This window comes from Zootermopsis nevadensis, unplaced genomic scaffold (genome assembly GCF_977971745.1).
Source record: "Zootermopsis nevadensis isolate Lab colony 2312 unplaced genomic scaffold, Znev_1.0 Znev_ptg000001l, whole genome shotgun sequence".
In the NCBI taxonomy this organism is placed as follows: domain Eukaryota; kingdom Metazoa; phylum Arthropoda; class Insecta; order Blattodea; family Termopsidae; genus Zootermopsis; species Zootermopsis nevadensis.
Window position 1 is genome coordinate 239,489 of NW_028259133.1, and position 23,437 is coordinate 262,925.

Sequence of the window (23,437 nt, forward strand, 5' to 3'; positions counted from 1 at the left end):
TCATTATTAAGTGCCCATTTTGCTGACGGAAATGATTAATTGTACAGCGTTACGATGTTTAATGGTTCATTCAGAAGTCTTTTGTGTGCTGCAGACGTGCGAGGATAATTAGCGCACCGTTTTGGAATTTAAGGTTGCACTGACTTTTGCGTTCCATTTTGACGAATTGCTTGCTTGTGTATCCGTTGGTTGCGGAATTATCGTTCATTTTGTATTGGGGCGCCCCAAAATCGAGCTGGGGCTAGAGACGCCTGACAGTCGTGTTGCATTCGGCGTGCAGTGAAAGGGCGTATGAAATTTGTACTCGGCGTCCGTAGCACGCTTTCGTCTCTTTGCCGACAGTAATCTTCAGAGCAGTACGAAGTCGTCGTGCTGAGGAATGCTAAGAATCCACCAGCCGACGCCGCAAGACTGTAGCAAGAAGAGAGGAACTCCGAGTCGTCGTGCGCTGCGTTTGCGATTATCGATTTTGTAGGGGTCATAGAATGGCACAGCGCGTCGGTAAACATCCCCTTCCAACACGCGGTCTCGTCCGTCGTCCCTGCCTACACGAGAAACGTCACTGATCAGGGGGTCCGCGCTTCGAGCTCGGATGTTGTCTGAAACGGCGCACTTTTTCATAATTTTTTCACCCCCCCCCCCCCCCCCCCGACCCCGACTTCCCTTCCCAACGAAAAATAGGATCTCACTGATTCAGCTTTGTGGGCGGACTTGGAGTGTGAGATGAGGAACTCTCTGTGTGGGTTTGTTCCGAAGGAAAGATGCGACGTGTTTGTCGTAACCATGACGAAAGCGGTCGTGTGGGTGGATGACTCACCAGGGGAGACAGAAGCCGACAACGCGTGAGGAAGTTGCCCCCCCCCCCCCCACTTTGAAATAATAACAGGCAATTAGCAACGGCTCGCAGTGCAACGGGAAGGTCCCGACCGTGTTTCGTCGTATGAGAGCAGACGTCTGACCCGGGAACAAGGTCGTGGAAGCCACGAAACGTGAAAGGTGGCGATCGCTCAAGAACCCGCCGTGAACTAGGCCACGGCCTTCGTTGGCTGACTGTGTGAACCACCAGAGCGAAAACTGTTTTCATTGTACGCGTTCTTATTCGCTGAAGCTCTCAGGACTCGTTCATTCGTGTGATGACTAATAATTCTTCTCCGTTGGATAACCGTAGTTCGATCGGAGGGTTCTCCGTCCTCGCAAGAAACCAGGAAGACGCACCAGCAGATGAGTGAGAACGGAGGCCAAGGGGTCGAACGTGCCGGAATGCAAGCCTCAGGTCCGACCTGAAATTGGGCGGGGAGGCTCTAGAGATAAGCAGGGTGTAGCTTGACGCAGTGGCCGGAGCAGACGGACGGGTCCACTCCGTGTGATGTGACGTAACAAGGGGTTAGGTTATTTTAAATATTAAGTTTAAGTAGCCTTTCGGCCATTAATTCGCGAGCAGACCGGTATCGTGTGGCAATGGCCAAGCCCCCACGTGTTGCCAGGTGATGAGCGTCCATGATGCCTTCTTCGCAAAAGGGGTATTCGAAATCCGATTGTGTGAAGGCGCTTCTGCAGGTAATCTGCTCTAAAATTAGCTACAAATTTCTCTCTTGGGAGGCGTCGACTGCGATACTCGTTCCCAATCCTCTCTGACTTTCGTGGCGATGGCCAGCTTAATCTGATTGTTTGCTCTGGTTGGTCCAAGTCGCAGCCTTTCTTGGCCAAGCCATCGTCAGTCTCGTTGCCAGGGAGGCCACAATGACTAGGAAACCTTTGGTACTTTAAGTTCCAGCCTTTGGAGATGAAGGTTATTTTGAATACAGGATTTACAGTTTCAGGTTATTTTAGGTTGTTTCGATTAAGAGATTTTAGATTGTGGTAAATGTTTAAATTTGGAATTTGTATGTGCAAATTGTGAATTGTTTGTTTTTGGATTTCGAAATCTCAAATTTGAAGATCTCACACTTTTCAGGATTTTCGAATTTTTAAACTTTGAATTTTGTAAGATTTTCAGTTTTAATCGAATTGAATTTTTGAGATGTTTTTATTTAGTGCTGCAAGATTTGATTGTTGTAAATGCGCGTTTCAAAGGACGCACGCGATCGGCCTCCCTCGTGAACATTCATTTCTCCTGCGAAAATGCGTTTCGGCCATTGCGCTTATGGGCTTCATCTCGAAAACGCAGTTGCGTGTGTGCTCAAGAAGCGGAATTTCCTCTCGAAACGGGGAGCGCGACCTTTTGTTCTCACAGTCGTCGGAGTTCCCTCTGGAGCGCTGTTGTTTGTTCAGACATTCAGTTCACACGGCAGTTTGCTGCTTGTGGCAAATTCTCGTGTCCAGTCGTTGAAAAAGGTTTCCTCTTCATTCCAGTTTCTAATTTCAGACCACACGCGTTTTAAGCCTCCCACCACGACTCGGCCTTTGAACTTCCCCCAATGGTGATTAACATCTCCGTACTCAGGTTTCGTATCTCGCAGGAGATGTTGAAATTGGCGATGGCAAATCTGTGCTTCTCACCGTCATGGAAAGACGCCCTCGTGGCAACAATACTGAAGCCGGGGAAGGACTTCCCGCCTTCTTCCAAGGGACTGTTGGCAGGCTGCTCGAGAAGATCCATCTCGCAAGGGTACTGAGAGACGTAACTCATTACGTAGTGTCAATTGATGGCGAGAATTGTGTCGTACGTTGAAGTGCGCGGGGCGTAGCCTGATTTAAGGTGGGCCAACTGCACCGGCATTTCTCGACGAGGGTGGCGGCAGGCATGTGATGTGATCCGGTGCACTGGCAGTCGTCAGTGAGTAATTGGACGGCGAGTAGGAGCCGCTGAAGGAACGGGGTTTGCTAAACCCGGAAGTGATCAGGCGATCGCGTGTGTTGCAGGAAGAAGTACTCGTCGGTAACTCAACTCTTGAGGAAGACGAAGTTTCAAAGCTTGTCCAAAATGCGAGTTGTCTTCTGCCTTAGTTAATGCACTGCCCTTTTATGAAAAGAAACATTTTTGCGGGCGTCCGAACGAAACGAAACTGACGCAAAACTTGTTTGCTTTTTAATGGGCGATGCCTTTAGGAACATCAATAATCAGGAGTTCGACTGCCCTCCCCTTTAAAAACCGACCTTAAACTTTTGCGCTGCTGTTCTCTGTTCGCGAAAGGTCAGATCTGCCGTCCGGTCACACGGAGCATTTTAGGCCTGCGAATGCGCTCGAAGCAGAATCAATTACTCGAAGGCCGTCGCCGCAGACCACCTCGTGCGCCGACACCGACGCATTGATCTGTCACCGCCTCGGCGGCAGCGGCCAGTTCCTGTCTTGCGCACATTCTCAGCCCGGCGACGTTTCGGTGCACAACCGATTCAGCGGAATGAGCGTTCTTGGGAAGGCATTCACTGTTACTGCAACTCCCGTTCAACAGGGGGAGAAAAGTCGCAGGCGCAAGACGTCGTCCCTTGCTAGGTTACGTCATTCCTGCGTACGAAACGCATTTCTTCAAATCGCAAACACGACCGTACAACTAAGACGGGAATTTTGCTTACGCTAACGGAGATTCTGTCGTGGCGGAAAGCCTCTGCTGTTCAAACTAGGGGCTGTTTGCTGGTGAGAGGATGTCCCGTCAGGCAACTTGTCCTTTGTGCAAAGGATTTCTTTTCGGCTGAAGGCCTCTGCGGCTCCGGGGGAGGGGGGCCGTGTCTCTTTTTAATTATACCCTGGCAGTTGCCTAACGACTGAGGAAAAGCACGCACACCTCAGTCAGCCCTCGTGCCTTCCAACTCTTGGAGACGTTCGTAACAATCCTCCAGGCCCGTAGCCAGAGCCAGAGCTGCCGAGATTGGCTTCCAGATAACGGAGGACCGCGCCAACTGCGCTAGCTCGACGTGGCGAGAGGGTGCAGGTGTGTCGACGTACGTACCAAAGAGCACTCACTGCAGCCCGTGTGGAAGTGAGTTTGGAACGTTCGGCAGTCGAGGTAGAATGAAATGGAATGGAATGGAAAGGAAAAGGCGACACGGAAAACGCTCGTTCTGCTGCCGTCTCCGTTTTTGCCGCAAGGTTGGTAGTGAGAATGGTGGATGACTCGGTGACAACGATTTATCGATTTGCTCCAGAATTTGTGGGCTTTCGGAGTCACGTTTCCAGTAAAGTGCATCCGATCCTGTGATCTGCGTTGTCGTCGCCGTGACGACATTCCTTAGGGCCCTGGAACCGAACGGTCTAACCGCTCGGTGAAAAATTAAGACTGGACGTGACCCCAGCCTCAGTTTGGCAAAGGTGTGAAGGGCGAACTTCAGCATGAGAAATGCGCAGTCGACGCTGTGGCTGTTCCCACGTTCCTAAGGCCGTCGCTTGACTCTTGCCGTGAGTGGAGAAAACTGCCGAGGAAAGTGTTGGACCAAAGATGGCCGACGCAAGTGAACAGTTTTGAAGGGAGTCAGTCGGAAGGCGGTGGCGGTGGCGTCGGTCTGGCAAGTGCTGGGCTTTGTTGTTTGTTGTCTGGGAAGATTTCACGGACGTGAAGTTTCTCTCCGTATGAGCGTCCTCACGTCTTACATTTCAGAACAATTGTCTCTTCCGGAAAAGTTGTTGCTCGTCGTTGGTGTCGGTATCACGTGGACGAGTTGATTTGTATACTCGAAAGAAGAATGTGTGTACTTGCTAGAAATAATTACGTTTGTGTGTTATTACTTAACGCTGCCATATCCAAACAACATTTTTTTTTAAATACTGACGTCATTGTGAGTTTTTATCGTTGCAATTTCTGTTTCTTCCTCACCAACTCAGTTCTTCGGAAGAAGCTAATTGTCATTCAGCTGGACAAACGTATTCCACTTTTTATGGAACCTAAAGGCTCATAGAAGCCTGACAGTGGACCATCAATTCGTCATCCTAACTAAATCGAGATTTCATCGCCATGATGATGGCAGAACGTAACTGTGAAACGTCAGAAAACTTCAATTAAACTGCATTCTTTTAACTAGCAGTTGACTTTTTATCTCATTTCCATAGGGCTGTCCATTCGTTCTTTAAAGCTTCCGTGTGCCAGGTAATTTACAATTTAATCTGATATCACGTGTTCTTAAGATTTATTTCAGTTCCGTGGTTCTGTACTTTTAATATGCCGTGGCCTGTTCCTACCCTTCCTTATTAAGTTTTATGGTTTGTAATCATTCTGATTCAACAGATTTTGCTACAAGTGCAGACTATAACTCTACAGAAACAAGTTATTCAGAATATTCATCTTACAGTTTTATGTCTGATGTCAATGGCACTTGTTTGCTTTTGGTTGGTTTGTATTTGTAGTTTTAGTTCGTATGTTTAATATTGAGATTACTGAAAATAATTTGATTGACGACAAATTACAGATAAGACAAATTTTTGATTTTATATTTTGCTTTTGTTTCGTCATTAAACTTTGTGATTTGTAATAGGTAACCTAATAATGTTGAGGAGGGTACAGTGAACGTAACTCAATAAAATCTTCTCCGGTGGACATCCGCTTAAAATGGTTGACAGGCAAAAGTGACGTTTCAGGTACCATTTCTGTCCCCATCGTCAGGGTTCTGATGATATTAGATGAAAAGGGGGGACATAAGGAATACATACAGAATTTTGGTGGAAAAGTCTACAGTTGAAGACTGATGATGGAACGAGAGGATAAAGTTGAGATTAATCTGTGAGAGGGAAGTTGTGAGGATGGAGGTGGATGTAACTGGTACAGGATCCTGTTCTATGGCGGGATGTCGTGTCAGTGGAGTTGAGGATTCAGGTGTTGTTGCCGGTGTTGAACTGAAATGAACAACAAATCATAGAAGCTTTACTGTGGTCGAAATTATGAATAATTACACAATTTGCATTACAGTTACTTGGTATGTAATAAAACTGAAGAGAAGGGACTGTACCCTAATGTAAAGAAGTTGAATACAGACTTTAAACAATCCACAGTCTCTTATTTTCTAGCACCTTCCATTTTGTTTCAGTAAGACGTCAGTGCTGTCTGACTTCTGTGTGCGCCATATAATCAATGGGTATAGAAGTTTCTTAAAATTTCTCATTTAGAATTTGGATGTGTCTCTATTTCAGTGCACCTTTTAGTCTACTTTGTTTTAAAACCTCTCTTCAAGATTTCTTTATAGCTTTTGTATGTCAGTGAGGCACAGGAGTCAAGATTTAGTAGTAGAGGTCTGGAAATTCAGAGGAACCTAACCCGAGCAGTCCCAGACGGGCAACAACAAATTTTAAATACTTTTTCTTATGATGTATTTTGCAAAATGGCGTAGATTTTAAAATGAACGTGATTTGTGCGCGTCTTTCATGTTTTTCATCTCGCTCGTTCTTCCTTCCTCTGCGCTACGCTTGGTAGGCCAGTGTAGGTTATAATAAATTAGTCAATAATTACGCATTTGGTTGTGCTTACAGCTCCATTTTCAGAATGGCGGTGTTGGTAATGGAGAATTATCTGCAGTGTCAGTTCTTGCTAGACTTGGTTTGGCCGTTGATGCTCATGGAGGTTTTTTGAGGGAGAGACCAGTCTCCCTTCTGAGCAGTGGAATTGGCATCAACCACAAGGAGGATGTTATGGAGGAGCCCAAAGAAGAGGATGAAAAGAAGATGACAGAGGTATACCTCCTTCATGTCGTTGCACCAGTGATCTCATTTTTCACGTCATCGTTAGTAGTGTGAGATTGTGCAGTCCAGAGTAATCAACAATTTGAAGTTAAAAATCTTAGTTTTCATATTCTTCAGTTACCGTTGCTGGCATTTTTCAGCTCATTCATGTTTTACAATGGAACCGCGGAGATTTGTCATTCCAACAGGGAAAACTCACTACAGAATCCGTTGTTCTGCTTGTGGTGTGTAATTGGATGCTACAGTAATTTGAGAAGAAAATACAACATTCTGTTAAATTTAGATGTTTATTTAAAGTATATAATTTTTCTAGAAGCTTTGATGAACTCATTGCATAAAACTTTTCAGCAGCTGCGCAGACAAAAAAATGATGATGATAATTCTTCAGAGGAGGATGGAGGTGATGGAGCAGGTGGAGATTCCAAGATGACAAGTAGTGGAACGCAGACTCAGCAGGTGCCAGAGTCTGTGGAAACTCATAATATTTCTGCTTTGTACCATGGGACGTGGCCCGTTGAAAGAAGCCTGTGGCACAGTGGGCCCAGCTGCATAGGCGGGACAAGCGGGAGCAAGAGCGTCACACAGGTAGAATCATTCAACGTTAACGTTCTTCTGCCGTGTTGGTTGAGAAACATTTGAATTCCTTGCATCTAATTTCATTGTTCTGCTGCATTCCTCATTGTGTCTATGTTAATGGAGCCTACACATCATTGGGAAACCTCAGGGTTTTCCCCACAAGCTTTCTCAAGGTCATGTTCGCCATCCCCGTCAGTCAGCTGCAGATATTTTCCTAAGTACGTCGTTCTCAAACACTCTCTGCTGTGTTCTTCCTTTAATGGGAGAGATCAGTTTCACTTATATAGAGAGCAGCAGATGAAATTGTAGCTTCATATGTTTTAATCTTCTGAATATATTCAGGGCAAAATTTTGAACCCGAGTTAATTGGCGGCAACAGGGGAACTGCTTGCTTCTGGTGAATAGCACTAATGCAAAACTTGTATTAGATGTTTTGCTACAAACTGTTATTTTATTAATAACAGGATGTGTCGAGCGTGATGAGTTTTACGTCGAGCGTGGGTTCGGCAAGTGGGGGCTTGCTGCCCGATGATGTCGCGGCAGCACGTCGAACCTACAGCCAGCAGCAGTTAGGAGCCAAAGTGGAGATAGTGTACAGCCTCCTGTCTATGCTGGGGACCCATGACCGGGAGGACATGAGTAGGACGCTGTTGGCCATGAGTAGTTCTCCAGACAGCTGTGTTGCTATGAGACAGTCAGGTAGGCTTGGGCTTGGAAACAAGTCTTAAAGAGGATCTCAGGAAGTGGAGAACATTTATTTATGGGGCTTGTCATAATTTCTGGAGTAATACTACTTGGTTGAAAAGTCTTACTGATCTCTGTTTTTAATTATTTCATTTTGTTTTGAGCAAAAATTTGCTTCATTAGTGAAGGGATAACTCCACTGCAAAAATCCAGCATGTAAAATGTTCTGTAGACATGTAAGATTTGAGGTTTTCACAGCGGTGAGTACGTAGTATGTAAACACTGACCAGACTACACGGCGCAACAACCCAGAAGACGGAAATCTTCGTTCTGTAGACGTGCTTGGACTCTCTTAATTCTCGCTTGAACATTTGTTGTTGTTGTTGGTTGGGGTTGTCAGGTTTTTGTTATGTCTCAGTTTAGTTACTACTGCTCTTTCTTAGATGCAAAGCAAACGCAAGAAGGTAGCAGATTAAATTATTTAACGAACTTGGTCCACACTTCAGTTATTTTACCAAAAGCCAACTAGATTGGGGGTTCACATTACTTGCAAACCACAGATGAGTTTTGCGTGGCTCACATATATATTTTTGTAATATTGTGTCATCGTGCTCGATAAAATACGGTCATCTGATGTCAGAAAGTAGGTTTTGTTATGGTCTTAAGTATCTGGTGGTGAAGCTGTGGTATGGCAGTTGTGCTAAGAATAACTGGACCTGGAGGTCACCTTTGGCCAGTGACCTAGACAAATAACTCTGCACCTATGGCAGATGACCTTCCACTGATTGCAGATGGCCTAATGACCATGGACTCAGCCAATAACTTTTGGACTATGGCTGAGATCGTTCGTCATAAACTTGTATAGTTCGAAGTGCCTGTTATTGTTGATTGATTTTAGCCAAAATTGTGATCATTCTTGACACATTTTAGTAAATGTGTTAACTATTTTTGAGTTGTTAGACGGACAAGTATGGAGACGCTAATAAGTTCATTTTTGTAACTTTTGATAGTTGTTGTGCTTAAAAGGGGAAGGGAATGGAGTTGCTTTCAACTACTGTAGATTCTAGCGTACTGCGTCGCCACAAATTTATATTGTTTTTTAAATAACTGACAGGTTGCTTACCCCTGCTGGTGCAGCTCCTGCATGCCCCAGACTCTGACACAGATGTAAGACAGCGTGCAGCATTAGCTCTGCATAACATGGTTCACTCTCACCCTGATGACAAACGAGGGCGTCGTGAGGCGAGGGTGCTGCGACTGCTGGAGCAGGTGCGAGAGTATTGCGACTCCCTTCGTGAAATGATCGGTGATGCCGCTCCAGCTGAAAATGGACTGGATCGTCAGGAACCTGCCCTTCAAGGTAAGATGGCTTGGAAGGCAAGGCAGTGACGGAAATTGAATGTTTTGAATATTGCAGTGGTAAATTTCAAAGAACATAGCCATTGTCCTTATTGAAAGTATTTGATTAATAAATATTTTAAGTTGTTGTGTTATGATGCAGATGAAACGGCAAGATAAATATTAAGGAAGATTATGGGATCTGGAATACAAGTGTTTGAGGAGTATTGTAAGTCAGGCTGTGGTCACTTTTTCTGAGGCCGTTGTTGAGTGGTGATGGAGAATAAGAGATAACAGGGGACTGATATATGAATGGATGTTATTGCGTATATCAGTGGTGTTTTTCTCCCAATATAGATATTCAAACAGTTACAGGTATAAACAAGTGAAATGTTGTTCGAATGGCAGATGAAAGAAAGACGAAACAGTTTTTGGAAGCTAGATTTGAGGGTGCCAGAACAAGAGGAAGACCTAGAAAGAGCTACTTGGATACTATTAGAGAAATAGGACAGGCAAAGGGGAAAAGTTTTAACGCAGATGAAATTCTTAGCAAGGGATAGGAAGGAATGGAGGAGGTGGACCGAGCAATCAACCCCGACGCTATAAAGGCAAAAATGGGAGATGAGAAAGAAGAAGAAGAAGAAGAAACAGTTGCAGGTTGTTTGTACCGTATGTGTTTGGCTCTGTTCAACCAAACCATATTTTTCAAATTATTGCTACCACTTTACTTGAGGAACAAAATTAATTTCAGTTTTGATAACTTCTGTTCAATACGTACTACTTTGAGAAATGCCTCAGACAAAAATTTGTAAAACTCAAAAGTAGACGTGCGTTTCTGCCATGTGCTCCCTAAGTCTGGTAGACAAGAATATGCAAGAACCGAAGTTCTTAAGAAGTTGGGAGACATATTAAGGGCAAAATTCAGGTTCTGCAGCTTGGAAGTTTACTCACATCTGTTTTTCAGGGATAGACAAAAAAACATGTCAGATCATGCAAAATGTTTTGGCGTTAGTTTTTTTCCAGTGTTTATCAGTTTACAACTGAGATTGTTTACAGACCCTTGTGTTCCTTCATTTCTCAACTATTGAGTTCTAATTCCTTTGCATTGTTTCTGCATTTAATAATTTGTGGTATGCTGTTTGTTTTATCCTTGCTGGTTTTCGTGCTCGTATCAACGAGGTGAAGGTGTGTGTTGGTTTATTAAACACAGTGGCATCGTTCATATTCATTTCCATTCCTGTCTCATTTATTTCTGTTGCTGGACATTTTCACATTTGCTAAAACTGCATGATTAGTGCATCCTCCTAAATGCGCTTATGCGTCAGAATTATTTGCAAGTTCCTGCAGTGATGCTTAGGACCAATTGCTGTAGACTCTTCATTATCCATAATGTCAGAGAGAAGAACGGATGTAAATAGTTTAAAATCGCATAATTCTATTTATATTTATCCTTTAGATGCATCCTTCCATATACATTGTGCTTATGAAATGTAACTAGGGCTTAGACATTTTGTTTTTGAAAACGGCTTCTCGATCAATCTTTTAGTTTCGTAGAAAATACGCCGTGTGTTTGTGCTTGGTGATTTTGTACTGAGATTGGGACCATGTTACGTAATGCAACTATTTTGTTTGGTATCTTCTTCTAAACAGAGTTTTTTCTTTTTAAATTTGGCACGTCAGGATCAGTGCTGATAGATGTGAGCGATGTGTCTGATGCTGGCAGTTCATTGTCAAAGAACAACTTGTGGACATCAGTTTTCGCTGTGCGTTTAACGTAATTGTTGCGCCTCACAAGGACAGTTTTCTGTTTCTTTCCCTTTTCTTCCGGGAGTTCTAACTTGTTTTGTTTGTTTATGATTGCTGAAAACGCACAAACACTACTCAACTCTGGTGCTGATAGTGGATACTTCTCTTAAAACCACTTGAAGATTCTCAGATTTATTCGTGGTTGTATAAGTACTGCGTCTCTGTCATCAGGTCCTTTCTGTGCTTTGCCTTGCGTGTTTCACCACTTCAGATGAACTGACTGCCATTTGTCATGTGATTAATACGTTTCTCTTGCAAGTTTTGCACTAATTTTATAGCTTGAAAATACACGCACTTTATGTGAAGGTTAAAACAGAAACAGTCAGAAATTCTCTCGAAAACCATTGGCCTTCAGTTGTGTCAGGTACAAAGATGGGCTTGCGTCTAGTGGCATGATGATCGTACTAAGCACTGAGTTTGAGGAAACATTCGTCTTGAGGATTTTTCGCTTGATAAGTGTTATGAGATGATAGTGTTGCCTTGAATTCATGTGAACAGTAACAGAACTGGATGAGTGTTGAAATGTAGACTGCACCGCAATTCCTCATGCCCTCACCGCTGTAGAGTTGCCGTATGTGACTTGAGTAGTGTGCTTAGCGTGCTTTGCTGGAGCTTCTCCTGATGTGCTAAATATTAAATTTTTTGCAGCAGCTACAAGAGTTGATCAGGAAGTATTGTTTTTGGTGTTGAGAGGGAATGTGGAGGAAGTAAGTTTAGCTGGACAAGGTTCTTCTTGTTCTCTGGTACTAGACGACATGGAGCGGCATCCGGGACCCACCGTTGCTGCCCTGATGAAACTGTCCTTTGACGAAGAGCATCGTCATGCCATGTGTCAGCTTGGCGGTCTGCATGCAGTGGCAGAGCTTATAGAGGTATGCAGTGGCGTACTGTAATAAATTGGTTAGATTATCGTTTGTATCGCAGATTAAGGTAAAGGTGCCCCTGGCCCTAAGCACGGTGTTATAAAAATGTTATAGAAATGTTTAAGCAAAAGTCCAAATGGTTTAGGTCTCTGAAATAGTTAGGTGGTCAGATTTATGTTGTGCCTGCTTTACCATGTTATGATGTGAAATGCTGATTGGCACACCTTGTGGTATGCTCCTGATTTAATGTGCCATAGATGCTAGCAATTATGCTGTGATGTATCATACCCCGATACACCATGAAGTATGCAATCAACCGGCAGGCAATGTCACTGCTGCTTCAGGACATGCTCCAAAATTGTGTTGGGGCCACCGGCTTCCTGGAATAGGTTCAGCGTCATTTTTTTATACTTCTTAAATGCCCATTTTCAAGACTGACTGACTGTAGACTCATTTGCTACTGCTCATATCGGACTGTTGGCCCAGATGGTACTCTTACTGACTTCTAAACTCGTAGCGCTGTGTACGCAGTCTTGGCACTGAATGTGGCTGCTAGCTTTGTAGGTGACTCACTAGATGACTTAATGACTATGAATTTGGTGTATGATGATGTATTTTACAGTGATTAGGGCGTTAATGATTGGCTCTTACTAGATGACTTCTCTGCTCTCCCAGTTTCCCACACTCCTGGAATAATGCAGCACTGCAGTGGTGATCTCAGTAAGCTCAATGAGCTTGAAATGTCAACTAACCTGCTAGTTTTCAAGGATAGCTGTAGTTTGTAAATTTACTAATTACGTTTTCTTAATGTCTTCTTCAGGTAACGTAAATTCGTGGTTCTGTACAGTAAAATCTGATTACCTGTGTGCTTATCATCCATGCGTCACTTTTTTATCTGTGGATTTGGGCACGTGTGAACTAGGCTTTCAAACTCTTTCTGCTCTGTACTGTTCTTTGGGGAGGGTTGGTGTTTTTTTTAGGAAAGCCTGTAGAAGATACAGTCGAACAAGACTTTTTTTTCTGTGCTTCGTGGAAAGTATTGGTGGTGGGGGGAGAGGGGAACTTGGTACTGGAAATGCTGACCGACAATGTGAACTGGGCTTCTAGCACATGTTGGATATGGATATTGCTAATGCTAGCACAAAACAGAAGGGGGAAGTAGAGGGTGCGGAGAATGACTGTGAAGAAGAAGGAAAAAGTACTGAGTGTATCAGTCATAGCGTGGTGCTACAGTGTGTTGACATTTTGGTAGACTGGGTCAGAGACGGTTCAAACACAGTGACAGTACAGCCACTGGAAAATTAGAACTGTCATGAGGAGGATTCTAAACAGTTCACGAAAAACAAGCTGTCATTGCATGCACTTTCTCAAAATAAACTTTAGTTGTGTAATAAATATAAAGTAATTTGTGACATTTTGTGAATGCACGAAACAAAATATTTTGGATAGTCCGTGTCTTTTTATTGTGTGTTCGTCTTTTCCCTTTCATTATCCTGAATAATCAGTAGTTTACGCTAGTACAATGTTAGTTGTCTATGCAGTATAAGTTACTGACCGAAAGGCTAGGAAGAGGTACAGGATGGAGGAAAATGGGCGTTCGGAGATTGAAGAGTGTTAGCGGAAATATACGAGATCAGGGAATGTGTCCTATGTGTAATACAGAAGACGACCGGAGCCACGTGCTGGGTTGTGAGAAAAGAAGATGTTGGAAGGAGGAGCTTGCAGACAAAAGATTCACAAGTATTAACTCGGAAATTGGAATCAGAAGGGTAGCTGCAAATGAAGATGATGTCATACTGCAGAAACTTGGGTAATATTTAAGCAAAGGGAATGGGATAGGTCAGGAATTAAACACAAGGAGGAATGCAGATTAACTGTAAAATTCTCAGCCTTCTCGTCTATTTATAGAGGGGCATGAATAACTTTTTACTTTGAAAGAACTGATTTTCATATAAATATACATTTTTGATTTGGTTTTTATAGTGGGTTTTCTGTATTTTTCAGGTTGATCATGAAGCACATGGAAGTACAACAGGTGATCAGTACTGCGTCACATTGCGGCGGTATGCGGGAATGGCGTTGACAAACCTCACCTTTGGTGATGGGGCTAACAAAGCTTTGCTGTGTTCCTTTCGACAGTTCATGAAGGCCCTGGTTGCTCAGTTGAAGTCCCCAAGTGAAGATCTACGACAGGTAAAAAGAATTGTAGCAGGAGTAAGAAGACTTTTTATGGGTTCTGAAAGGATTCTGGTAAACCTGTTCATGACATTTCATGTGATGCGTGTAAAGTTGTAGTGGACCAGCCCCATTGATATCCAAGGAATGCAGGTTTAAACTCTGTTACCTGAGTTACTGGTGTTTTGGCAACAGGCCTGCACCTGCTGCATTATTCATAGTAGCTCTCAGAACAACATAGTACGTGCCTCCGCATTAAAATTCTCTTATGATGTGGAGGGACCCACTGATGTTGCATACAAGCATATTAGTTTCCACGGGAAACAAGATTATGAGTCGAATGGGTAATATGGACTTTGTGCTCTTAAGGAGGCAAAACTTTGTGGAATTTAAAAGTTGTGAGACTTGATGGTGGGCGATTGGATTTTGCTGGCCCAGAACAGGGACCAGTGGACAGCTTTGGTTAATTCAGTGACGAACCTTCGGCTTCCCTATGCCATCTAGTTACTTAGTGACTTGATGGTAGACTATTGAAAATTTTGATCCCTGCATGGTTTATAGCAGAATTGGTTTTAAAATGTTCTTGGTTATTTGTAATGAAGTTTTATTAATGAGAATATGTATTCACATTAATAGAATAGGTAAGATCTCCGATCTCTTGAACAGACTTCTACATGAATTTCCGGGTTTGATGCCAGCCATTAATCTGAAGTTTTCTTTTGTAAAGTGAATATGTTTTTGCTGTTAGATGAATTACTCCCAAAAAATATTACATTCTTCACTGTAGAATGAAAATACATGCATATGTATCACGATTGTGTGAGACTGACATAGGTGATATACTGCAGGTGACAGCCAGTGTCTTAAGAAACTTGTCATGGCGTGCAGATGGAGCCAGTAAGCAGACGCTTCGAGAAGTTGGCGCAGTCTCAGGTTTGATGCACGCTGCTATGGAAGGGAAAAAAGAATCCACACTAAAATCCATCTTATCTGCGCTCTGGAATCTCTCTGCACATTGCAGTATCAACAAGGTAGGTAGGAATTTGACGATAGAATGCCTGTCAGAGGGACTTACTTGTCACTTTTCTTCTGGTTGGGAAAGAATTGGTACTTCCTTTCCAGTTTACACTTCAAGAAAAGAGAAGAGACTTATCTGTAAAACGTTGTTACGTAACATAATTTGTTCCTGGCCCTTATGTTAACAAAATTTTGTTAAAAGTGCTTCCCATATGAAGTGTGTAGAATGTAACCAAATTGGAGCTTAAATCCCAAAGACCTGTGTTGATAATCATCTTTCACTAATAGGACTGTTTTTTTTAAATAGGTTGATATCTGTGCTGTTGATGGTGCCTTGGGTTTCCTAGTTGACATGTTAAGTTACAAAGCTCCATCAAAGACGCTTGCGATTGTAGAGAATGCTGGAGGAATCCTGCGCAATATTTCTAGTCACATTGCTGTTCGGGAAGATTACAGGTATTTGTTTACTAGACAACACATTGAAAGGAGAGTAAGAAAATCAGTTTTGTTTGTGTAATATGTGTGTGGGCTGAGAAGTAATGCCTCCTAATCTTTTTCTTTTGTAATTGGAACAAAATTTGAAGAAAATGGGTACTTTTCTGAACATTATTTAATAATTATACACATTTACTTGACAAAGTAATAATGTCTGCTCTCCACGCCCTTTCTCAACTCTTCCAGAAGTTTATTGAATTGTAACGGGTAACTTTGAACTTTGCTCTTTGCAGGACAGTTCTTCGAGAGCACAACTGTCTACAAGTGCTTTTGCAGCAGTTGAAGTCACCAAGCCTGACAATTGTCAGCAATGCATGTGGAACACTTTGGAATCTCTCGGCCCGTTGCGCCGAGGACCAGCGCGCATTGTGGGACATGGGTGCCGTTAGCATGCTTCGGAGTCTTGTTCATTCAAAACATAAGATGATCTCCATGGGATCTAGTGCAGCATTGAAAAACTTGCTAAGTGCAAAGCCAAACAATAATTTCCCTCCCCTAGACTCCACAGCAAAAGGATTAGGACTTCCTGCTCTCCCAAGTCTTTATGTTCGTAAGCAGCGAGCACTTGAACAAGAGCTTGATGAGACTCTGTCAGAGACGTGTGACAACATTGAACCAAGTACATCACCCTCAGCTTCCACCGTCGGTTTGCGTGATGAAAAATTTGTCTTTTCAACAACAGAACGTTGCTTTGGCTCCGCAGAGCGACGTAACAGCAGGATGTACCATTCTTATCAACAGCACCAACCTTCAAAGTATCACTCGAGAGGAGCAGTAGCAAGATCTGATAGCAGGGATTCTGTGACCAGCACTCTGTCAGACACAGTATATGAGCGTGTGAGCAGAACCATCATAAACCCACTAACATATGGGAAAGTATCGCCAACAAATGGGATGTCACAAGGATTGACGGGAAGTCTGAGTGATTCCGGTCGTATTAATTCTCAGATATCAGGAGGTGAAAACTCTGATCAAAGATTTCTTCGTAGGTATTGTAACAATATGAGAGAAAGAGAGGAGAATAGGAAAGCCGAACCATCGGATCTTAGCAACGAAGACAATACCGAGCAGTCTCTTTCCCATTACGGTCATGAATTATTGTACCAACATACAAGATTGGGTCAAATCAGTGAAACAAACTTCTGTGATCCTGCAAGGAATCAAATGAGTGTAACAGACCTCTCGAGGGACATGGAGGCTCATCGGTCATCCATAGAAAACCAGTGTGATCCAAAGCCTTCAGATAACAGGGAAGAAACTGGTGATGACAGAGTCAGCAGCACTGTTTATTTGGATTCAGATTCGTCTAAACAACCAAAGAACATTCTGTATGATAGTATGAGATCATTGAACCGGAGATTAGCATTTAGCCCTCTTGTTGCTGGATCTTATGGAAGTACCGCAAATAGACTGCAGTATCAGCATTCGACACAGCAGCAAAGTTATATCGCCACCTCTTCTTACAACACGGTAAGAACCAAGTACTCTGACTTCGCATACGATGATGAGACGGAAGGCCAGGAGCAGCCTGTGGATTACAGCCTTAAATATGTTGAAGAGAACGCCCAGTCTGCAGAGACGGACGTGATTACAGCTGAAAATAATCACATAAAGACAGAAGGGGACAAAGAGTGTGGAGGCTCAGAAGAGTACCAGAGTTCTAGAAAGACGAACAGCATGCGAGGGAAACAAAGCCAGAATGATTTAGGGCGTGGTTACTCATACAGGCATCAAGGGAATGCCCATGTCAGCAAAAACATGAAGATGAATGTTGCGTATGGAGATTATGCAGAAACTGACTTGGATCAGCCAACAGATTATAGTTTGAAGTATGCAGAAGGAAGTGAAGAGACAGAATTTGAAAAGAATCATGAGCTCAGCGGTACAGAACCAGAGAGACCAGAGAGAAGTTATTATGATGGTAATGATCCGATTCATGAAGATACTTTGAAGACGTACTGTACAGAAGGAACACCGTATGAGACGCCATACAACTTTTCAACTGCCACGTCTATGTCAGACCTTCACTGCGAACCTCCTACACCTCATTCAGAAGACAGTGGAGAAAAGAAACGGCCAGAAAATTATACGAAAGGTGGATCCGTAGAAGACAATGCAAGCAAAAGTGTTGATGAAAATGAAAATTGTAATGCAGAAGTTCTATCTAATTTTGATAAGGATTTTACAGAAAAGGGACCTCAGATGAAAGCCTTGCCTCCAGCTCCTAAACAACCACTGAAAAGGCTTCAGTCAGGTCTGAGTTCTGGCCTCATGTCTCCTGAGAAACCTGTGCAGTACTGTGAAGAAGGTACTCCAGGCCATTTTTCTCGCGTGAGTTCCCTCAGCTCCCTAAACAGTGTTCCAGCTAACGTGGACAATGCACTTGAGGCCCCATTATCATCAGGTCAGGCTGCTGACTCTGATGCTACTACTTCAGATCTGGAGCAGAAGCCAGGAGATGACACTGCAGTAGAGGGTGATGCAGAAAGCAAGGACAAGGTCGCTGAGAAAGAAAAAGGTGCTGGTTCAGCCAATGCAGGGGGTGAGGCTTCTGGCCCTCCGGAAGATGTGAAGGTGGAGCAGCAGCGAGGGGACAAGGAGGGTGAGTTAGCAGTTTACATTACAATTACGAATCCCAAAACTGATTTTATGTTTAAGCTACAGGTAGTTTTTATTTCCTTTCTCACTGAAAATTTTTTAAAGCTATGGCTTGGAAATAAGACTTTCACTTCATTAACTAGCATTTTGGTGATCAGCATTACACATTTTTAATTATGTCCTTCTTTAAGGAGATAAAACTTTCATAGTGCAAAATTCATTTCCAATGTAAGACTTGAGGTTCTCACAGCGGTGAGTATGAAGATTTCCGTCTTCTGGGTTGTTGCGCTGTGTAGTCTGGTCGATGTTAACAAACGTTTCAGAGGTCATACTGCCTCCGTCATCAGGGCAGTATGACCTCTGAAACGTTTGTTAACATCGACCAGACTACACAGCGCAACAACCCAGAAGACGGAAATCTTCATACTCTGATGACGGAGGCAGTATGACCTCTGAAACGTTTGTTAACGTCGACCAGACTACACAGCGCAACAACCCAGAAGGCGAAAATCTTCATTTCCAATATTGATGAGCCAAAGGAGCATATTGGTAAAAATTTTAGAGTGTGACCAGCGTTACTCCTGATCTGCACTGTGGTCATTTCTAGACCTCCATTCAGATAATACTTATTTCATGTATTTAACGTCAATGTCAGGTCAAACTCTTTAGCATTAAGTGATGGGTTAATAATGAATGTATTGTAAAGGAAGTGGTGATGGCCTACTTTAAGCTGCTAGTTTGACTTAAGTTTGGAGGTACTGAGAAGAACCACTCACTCAGGATTGCTGGTGTCCAGGCCAAAATTTGAACCCAGATACAAAGTAGGTGTGAAGACCACTTGGTCGCTGTGTTCGTTTCCAAAAGGCATGAAACAGCTTTTGATTGAAGTGCGAGGCAGGTTTTGTGCCCTCACACATATTTTAAACTCTCATGCAGAGATGCCGGTAGTAATTGTTACCCTGGCAGTAGTACATTTCATACACTCATGTTTTCTTTCGGAACCTACTTTGTTGCTTGCGGTTGGCATCCTCCGTCAAAAACCTGTTCTTGTGTCAAGTGCAGGTGAGCAGTCGGCCTTTGTGTTTGATAACCCCTGAACAGCGAGCTGTTACATGGAGAGTTTGTAACACTTTGGCATTAGTTTAGTTCAGTCAGTCGCTGTAATATGCGACCTGACGTACTTTAATCACGTGAATGAACGAACGTTAATAGGATATTGTGACGTATTTTCTGAATTATGGGCATTAAGTATTTTGGTATGGAACAATATAATAAAGGCTTGAGTGAATTCATTGAAAGAGATGATGCACATTCATGTTAATTTGATATCCATTTGTAGAGGAAGTTATTTCTGCCAAAGACAAGGTAATGAATGGTCTCTTCTTGATGGCAGGCAAAGTGGTTACATTTGGTGGCGCTGACCACTATGCAGAGGAGACGCCCCTCATGTTTTCGCGCTGCAGTTCTCTTGGATCTCTCAGCAGTTTTGAGCAGCACTCTATTCATGATGACCGCAGCTCTGTTGTCAGTGATTTTAGGTAATGGATGTTAATTGAATTATCTCTGAATTTTATTCTTTATTCATTAATGATAACATACAAGATATCCACTTTACTCAATCACAGTATTGTCGAATTATTCAAATCTGGTCTCCAAAATGGTCTTATTTCAGGTGTCAGCTCCAGAGTTTTATACACATACCAATATCTTGCATGTGCGCTACAAATAGTTTAGAATCCCGTCATTTGTTTAATTGCTTTCAATACTAGATGCAGGACGTACATTGTAAGACCTTCATTGTGTAATTTTGTGTGTGTTCTTTCATTTGCCATTAACTAGTACATAATGTTTACAGCCGGCGAACAAGTGGTGTTGTGTCACCAAGTGAACTTCCTGACTCTCCGACACAGACTGTTCCAGTAAGCCCTCGTCACACAAAACCACCAGCAGAGTTCACTAGTAAATTAATAGAAGACGGTGGTAACATCAGAGCGCAGCCTGTACCTGGAGCAAACAGGCTTGAAGGTACAAGACATTTGTATGTCATAGGATGTGCCATGACTTTTAGCAAAACCATGTTCCAATTTCTCATAGTTCACAGCAGGATCCACCTGCTCGGTTCTTTAAATTTAACTTCCGTTTTGAGGTCAGCAGATTTTTAAAGCAGTTCACTTTTGGTTTTCATGGGAATAAATTTTGCTATGTATGCACAATTGAGTGATATGGTTCAGTTCTTTTATACTTATGTTCATTTGTGCTTGCATATTTACCCTTCAGTGAATGCGTTTTTTTTGTGTCACCCAGTGTGATGACCTGTCGTGGGGTGGCTTTTGACTGGTTTAGACTTAGGCATTAGTTTCCTGCACCGGAGGTCACATCTTTTAGTCCGCATGGATGAAATGTACATTTTTGACCTGTCTTAGCTAACTCAGAGGGTCAGAACATCGTGAATGTGAGGAACAACAGGCCCCTCCCCCCATGGTTCACAGTTTACAGTGGGTTCTAGTTCATTGTACTGACAATCCTCTTTGCATCACAGTCGTCAGTGAGTTATAGGTCACTGTTTTGTACTGTACGAGCAGTCATCCTCATATTGCACTCTCATCAGGAGCAATCGAGAGTCTTGGCCTGTGGATTTCTTTACTTTTACTGCCAGAGACTGTACAGGTCAAAGGATGATAAGTTAAGGCAGAGGAAAGAATATGAGTGTTCTTTAACACCGTATGGGACAGATAAAGACATTAATTACTCTTTGATTTTGGCTGCCCTCAGAAGGTTAAAAGGGATTCCCACTCCATGACTTCTTTCAGATAGCTGTTGTCACAGTACAAAATATGCATGTGAAGGCCATCAACATGGAAGATCTGCCATTACAAGAATTATAAGCTTCCGAGTGTGAAGTGTGTAAAATGAATGAATTACAGGGGGTTATTTTGTTCTTTCTATACATTTACATATTTCAGGTCTAAAATTTTGTTTATTTAAATTAAATTTGTACTTGGAATTGTACATTATGTCATGGAACAGATTATGTTTTGGTCCTTACTGGTTTGGCATGCCTCATGGCTCGAAGTGGCTTATCTCCCATATCTAAGTTCTTTGGAGTCAGCGGCTTCGAGACCCTGATGAGACAGCAGGGCAGAAGGGCAGTCTGTGTGTGTCCGCCGGAGAGAGAACGACTCGAGGAGAAAGTCGGAAGACAAGTCGGGGTTTGTGGGGGTTGAGTTGGGCATCTGGAGTTGGATACCCGGCCGGAGTTTGAGCCCTGAAAGGTGTCTTGATTCTGTTTATCTTATATTTAAATATTTTTCATTAAATAATATACTTCGATTATTCGAAGTAGTTTCATTTGGTTTTCTTTTGACTTTTCACCGCTTTACCCTCCCCAAGCCGTACCACCTCCCGGCCTGGGACGATCGTGGCCTCAGTAACGTAATCTGGCAATCTCCTCCTCGGGGGGGTTCACTAGTTTGGCATGCCCTGTACTGTGTGACTTAGATTGACGAGGCATACATCTGTGTTTCTGTGCAGTGTAGTAGTTGTACATGTGTTATCAGTAAATTTGAAACTGTAAAAAAATGCAGACTGAAACCAGTGAGAGAAGCAAAAATCACTAATAACTGATAACCGATCTTTTATCCTCACAGCTTTATTTGTTACTGAAACCCAACAGAATCATGAACAGACATTGCTTGTTGTTGTGATGACAGAATTTCTTAATGCCAAGTGCAGATAAGTGTTCTTATGTAATGTATTAAAGCCTGTCATTCTCACCTGTATTTTCACGTATTGTTTTTCAGCACGTACGTGTTTTAAGTTATTTGTCCACCTTTCCGGTATCGTAAAGAAACATATTTATTGTGTGCAGATTGTACATCTGAGAAAGGAAGGCGCGGCGAGTATCAAAGATGGAGGACAGCATCAGACATTTTCTCAGTATGAAACAGTTGCTTTTGACAGAGTTTGCAGCTCATCCGTATCTGATGTTATTTCTTCGGAAGCATGCGAAGTGGTTGAGAATATGGAAATCTTATCTAACACTGTCTTCTGTTGTTTCTGTGCGTTGGTATCTTTCATGCAGATCAGTTTGTATACTAAATCTTCCAATTTGCAATTAAAGTTATGTTCTCTGTACTGATTCAGGTACAGGACATTCTAGTGCTGTGAAAAGCAGTGTATTTGAAGATGATGTGGTAGCCTTCAAGGAAGAGGACACACCAGTTGAATTTTCAAGAACAACCAGCCTCAGTTCCCTCACCATTGACGATGAACCAAAGATTTCCAATGACGCAGTGCTGAAGGTATGTTTGTTCTTTTTTATTCAGAATTACATACAATGGGAAGTGATGGATTCTGCATCTGTGCTGTAAGAAAATTTTATGTGCACGTGTGTGTGTATGCATGTGCGCGCACACGTGCATGTGAAGCAGTGTTAAGATGATTCAAACATTTTTTGATTTCAGTGTAGCTAAATGGGAATTATTTGTTTTGAAGCTGTACCCCTAATACCTCATATCTGACAAGGGCACAGGATTATCTATATTTGTTACTCACACAATTGTTTGACAGAGATAAAATGCATATACTGTAATATGATCATACTCAATGGTGATGTGTTTACGCGACCGTAAAATGGCTTACATCTGTTGATAAAGAGTTCTTGGCTGTGTGCTGCACCCTCAAAATCCTTGGGGGCAGTCTTCATTTTGACCTTTTCTTATGTACATTTTGAAGTTGTGAGAACTATGTTATGCTTATGGGAAACATAGGAGGTGCTGGGGAAACCATCATCCCACGCACGCTCCAGCAACGTTCACCACGCAGCACGACTGGACTTGGTTGGACGAGATCGGGAGGATGGCATGGAGAAACAAGATGTGGAGAAGGAGAAGCGTGGGGAGCTGGCAGATTGTTGTGAATTGGCTCCAGTGAGTGAGGGTGAGGAGGAGAACGACGAAGATATGTTGGCAGCCTGCATTAATATCGGAATGCAAAACAGCAGGTACCTGAAGTGCGTGCAGCTAGTACAGTTTTTATCTTGTGAACATTACACTGGAAGTAATTCACAGTATCATGTATGGGGATTATTTAGTTATAAGATTAAATTTGAAGTTCTCTTCCTTTGCTACTTTTACTTCTCATTACTTGAGCAAATCACATTTTTAATTAGGAAGTTCATTTGCTCAGGGTTACAAAAACAGTGAGCAGTTCTGTCGTCCAGTCAGTATTCTAAACACTTTATAGTGATGTGATTTTCCGTTGACATCTACGCAACCATTTTGTC

The 23,437-nt window shown here is 42.8% G+C and overlaps 1 protein-coding gene across 7 annotated transcripts in view; it reads left to right on the top strand.

The window, feature by feature from the left end:
• Nucleotides 1–23,437, top strand: part of LOC110840108 (uncharacterized) — a 50,380-nt gene that overhangs the window by 11,848 nt on the left and 15,095 nt on the right. For 3 of the 7 annotated variants that reach the window (XM_087356575.1, XM_087354803.1, XM_087355235.1), the window contains 13 exons: nt 6,392–6,592; nt 6,950–7,186; nt 7,642–7,876; nt 8,976–9,221; nt 11,654–11,877; nt 13,873–14,061; nt 14,892–15,074; nt 15,368–15,516; nt 15,789–18,157; nt 19,547–19,691; nt 20,009–20,178; nt 22,297–22,454; nt 22,923–23,155. In XM_087356575.1, the coding sequence (XP_087212701.1) occupies nt 6,392–6,592; nt 6,950–7,186; nt 7,642–7,876; nt 8,976–9,221; nt 11,654–11,877; nt 13,873–14,061; nt 14,892–15,074; nt 15,368–15,516; nt 15,789–18,157; nt 19,547–19,691; nt 20,009–20,178; nt 22,297–22,454; nt 22,923–23,155 (4,739 nt within the window). Of the gene's footprint in view, nt 1–6,391; nt 6,593–6,949; nt 7,187–7,641; nt 7,877–8,975; nt 9,222–11,653; nt 11,878–13,872; nt 14,062–14,891; nt 15,075–15,367; nt 15,517–15,788; nt 18,158–19,546; nt 19,692–20,008; nt 20,179–22,296; nt 22,455–22,922; nt 23,156–23,437 lie in introns of those variants that run through there. The other 4 variants (XM_087356127.1, XM_087356934.1, XM_087355656.1 and 1 more) reach the window with 4 other exon arrangements.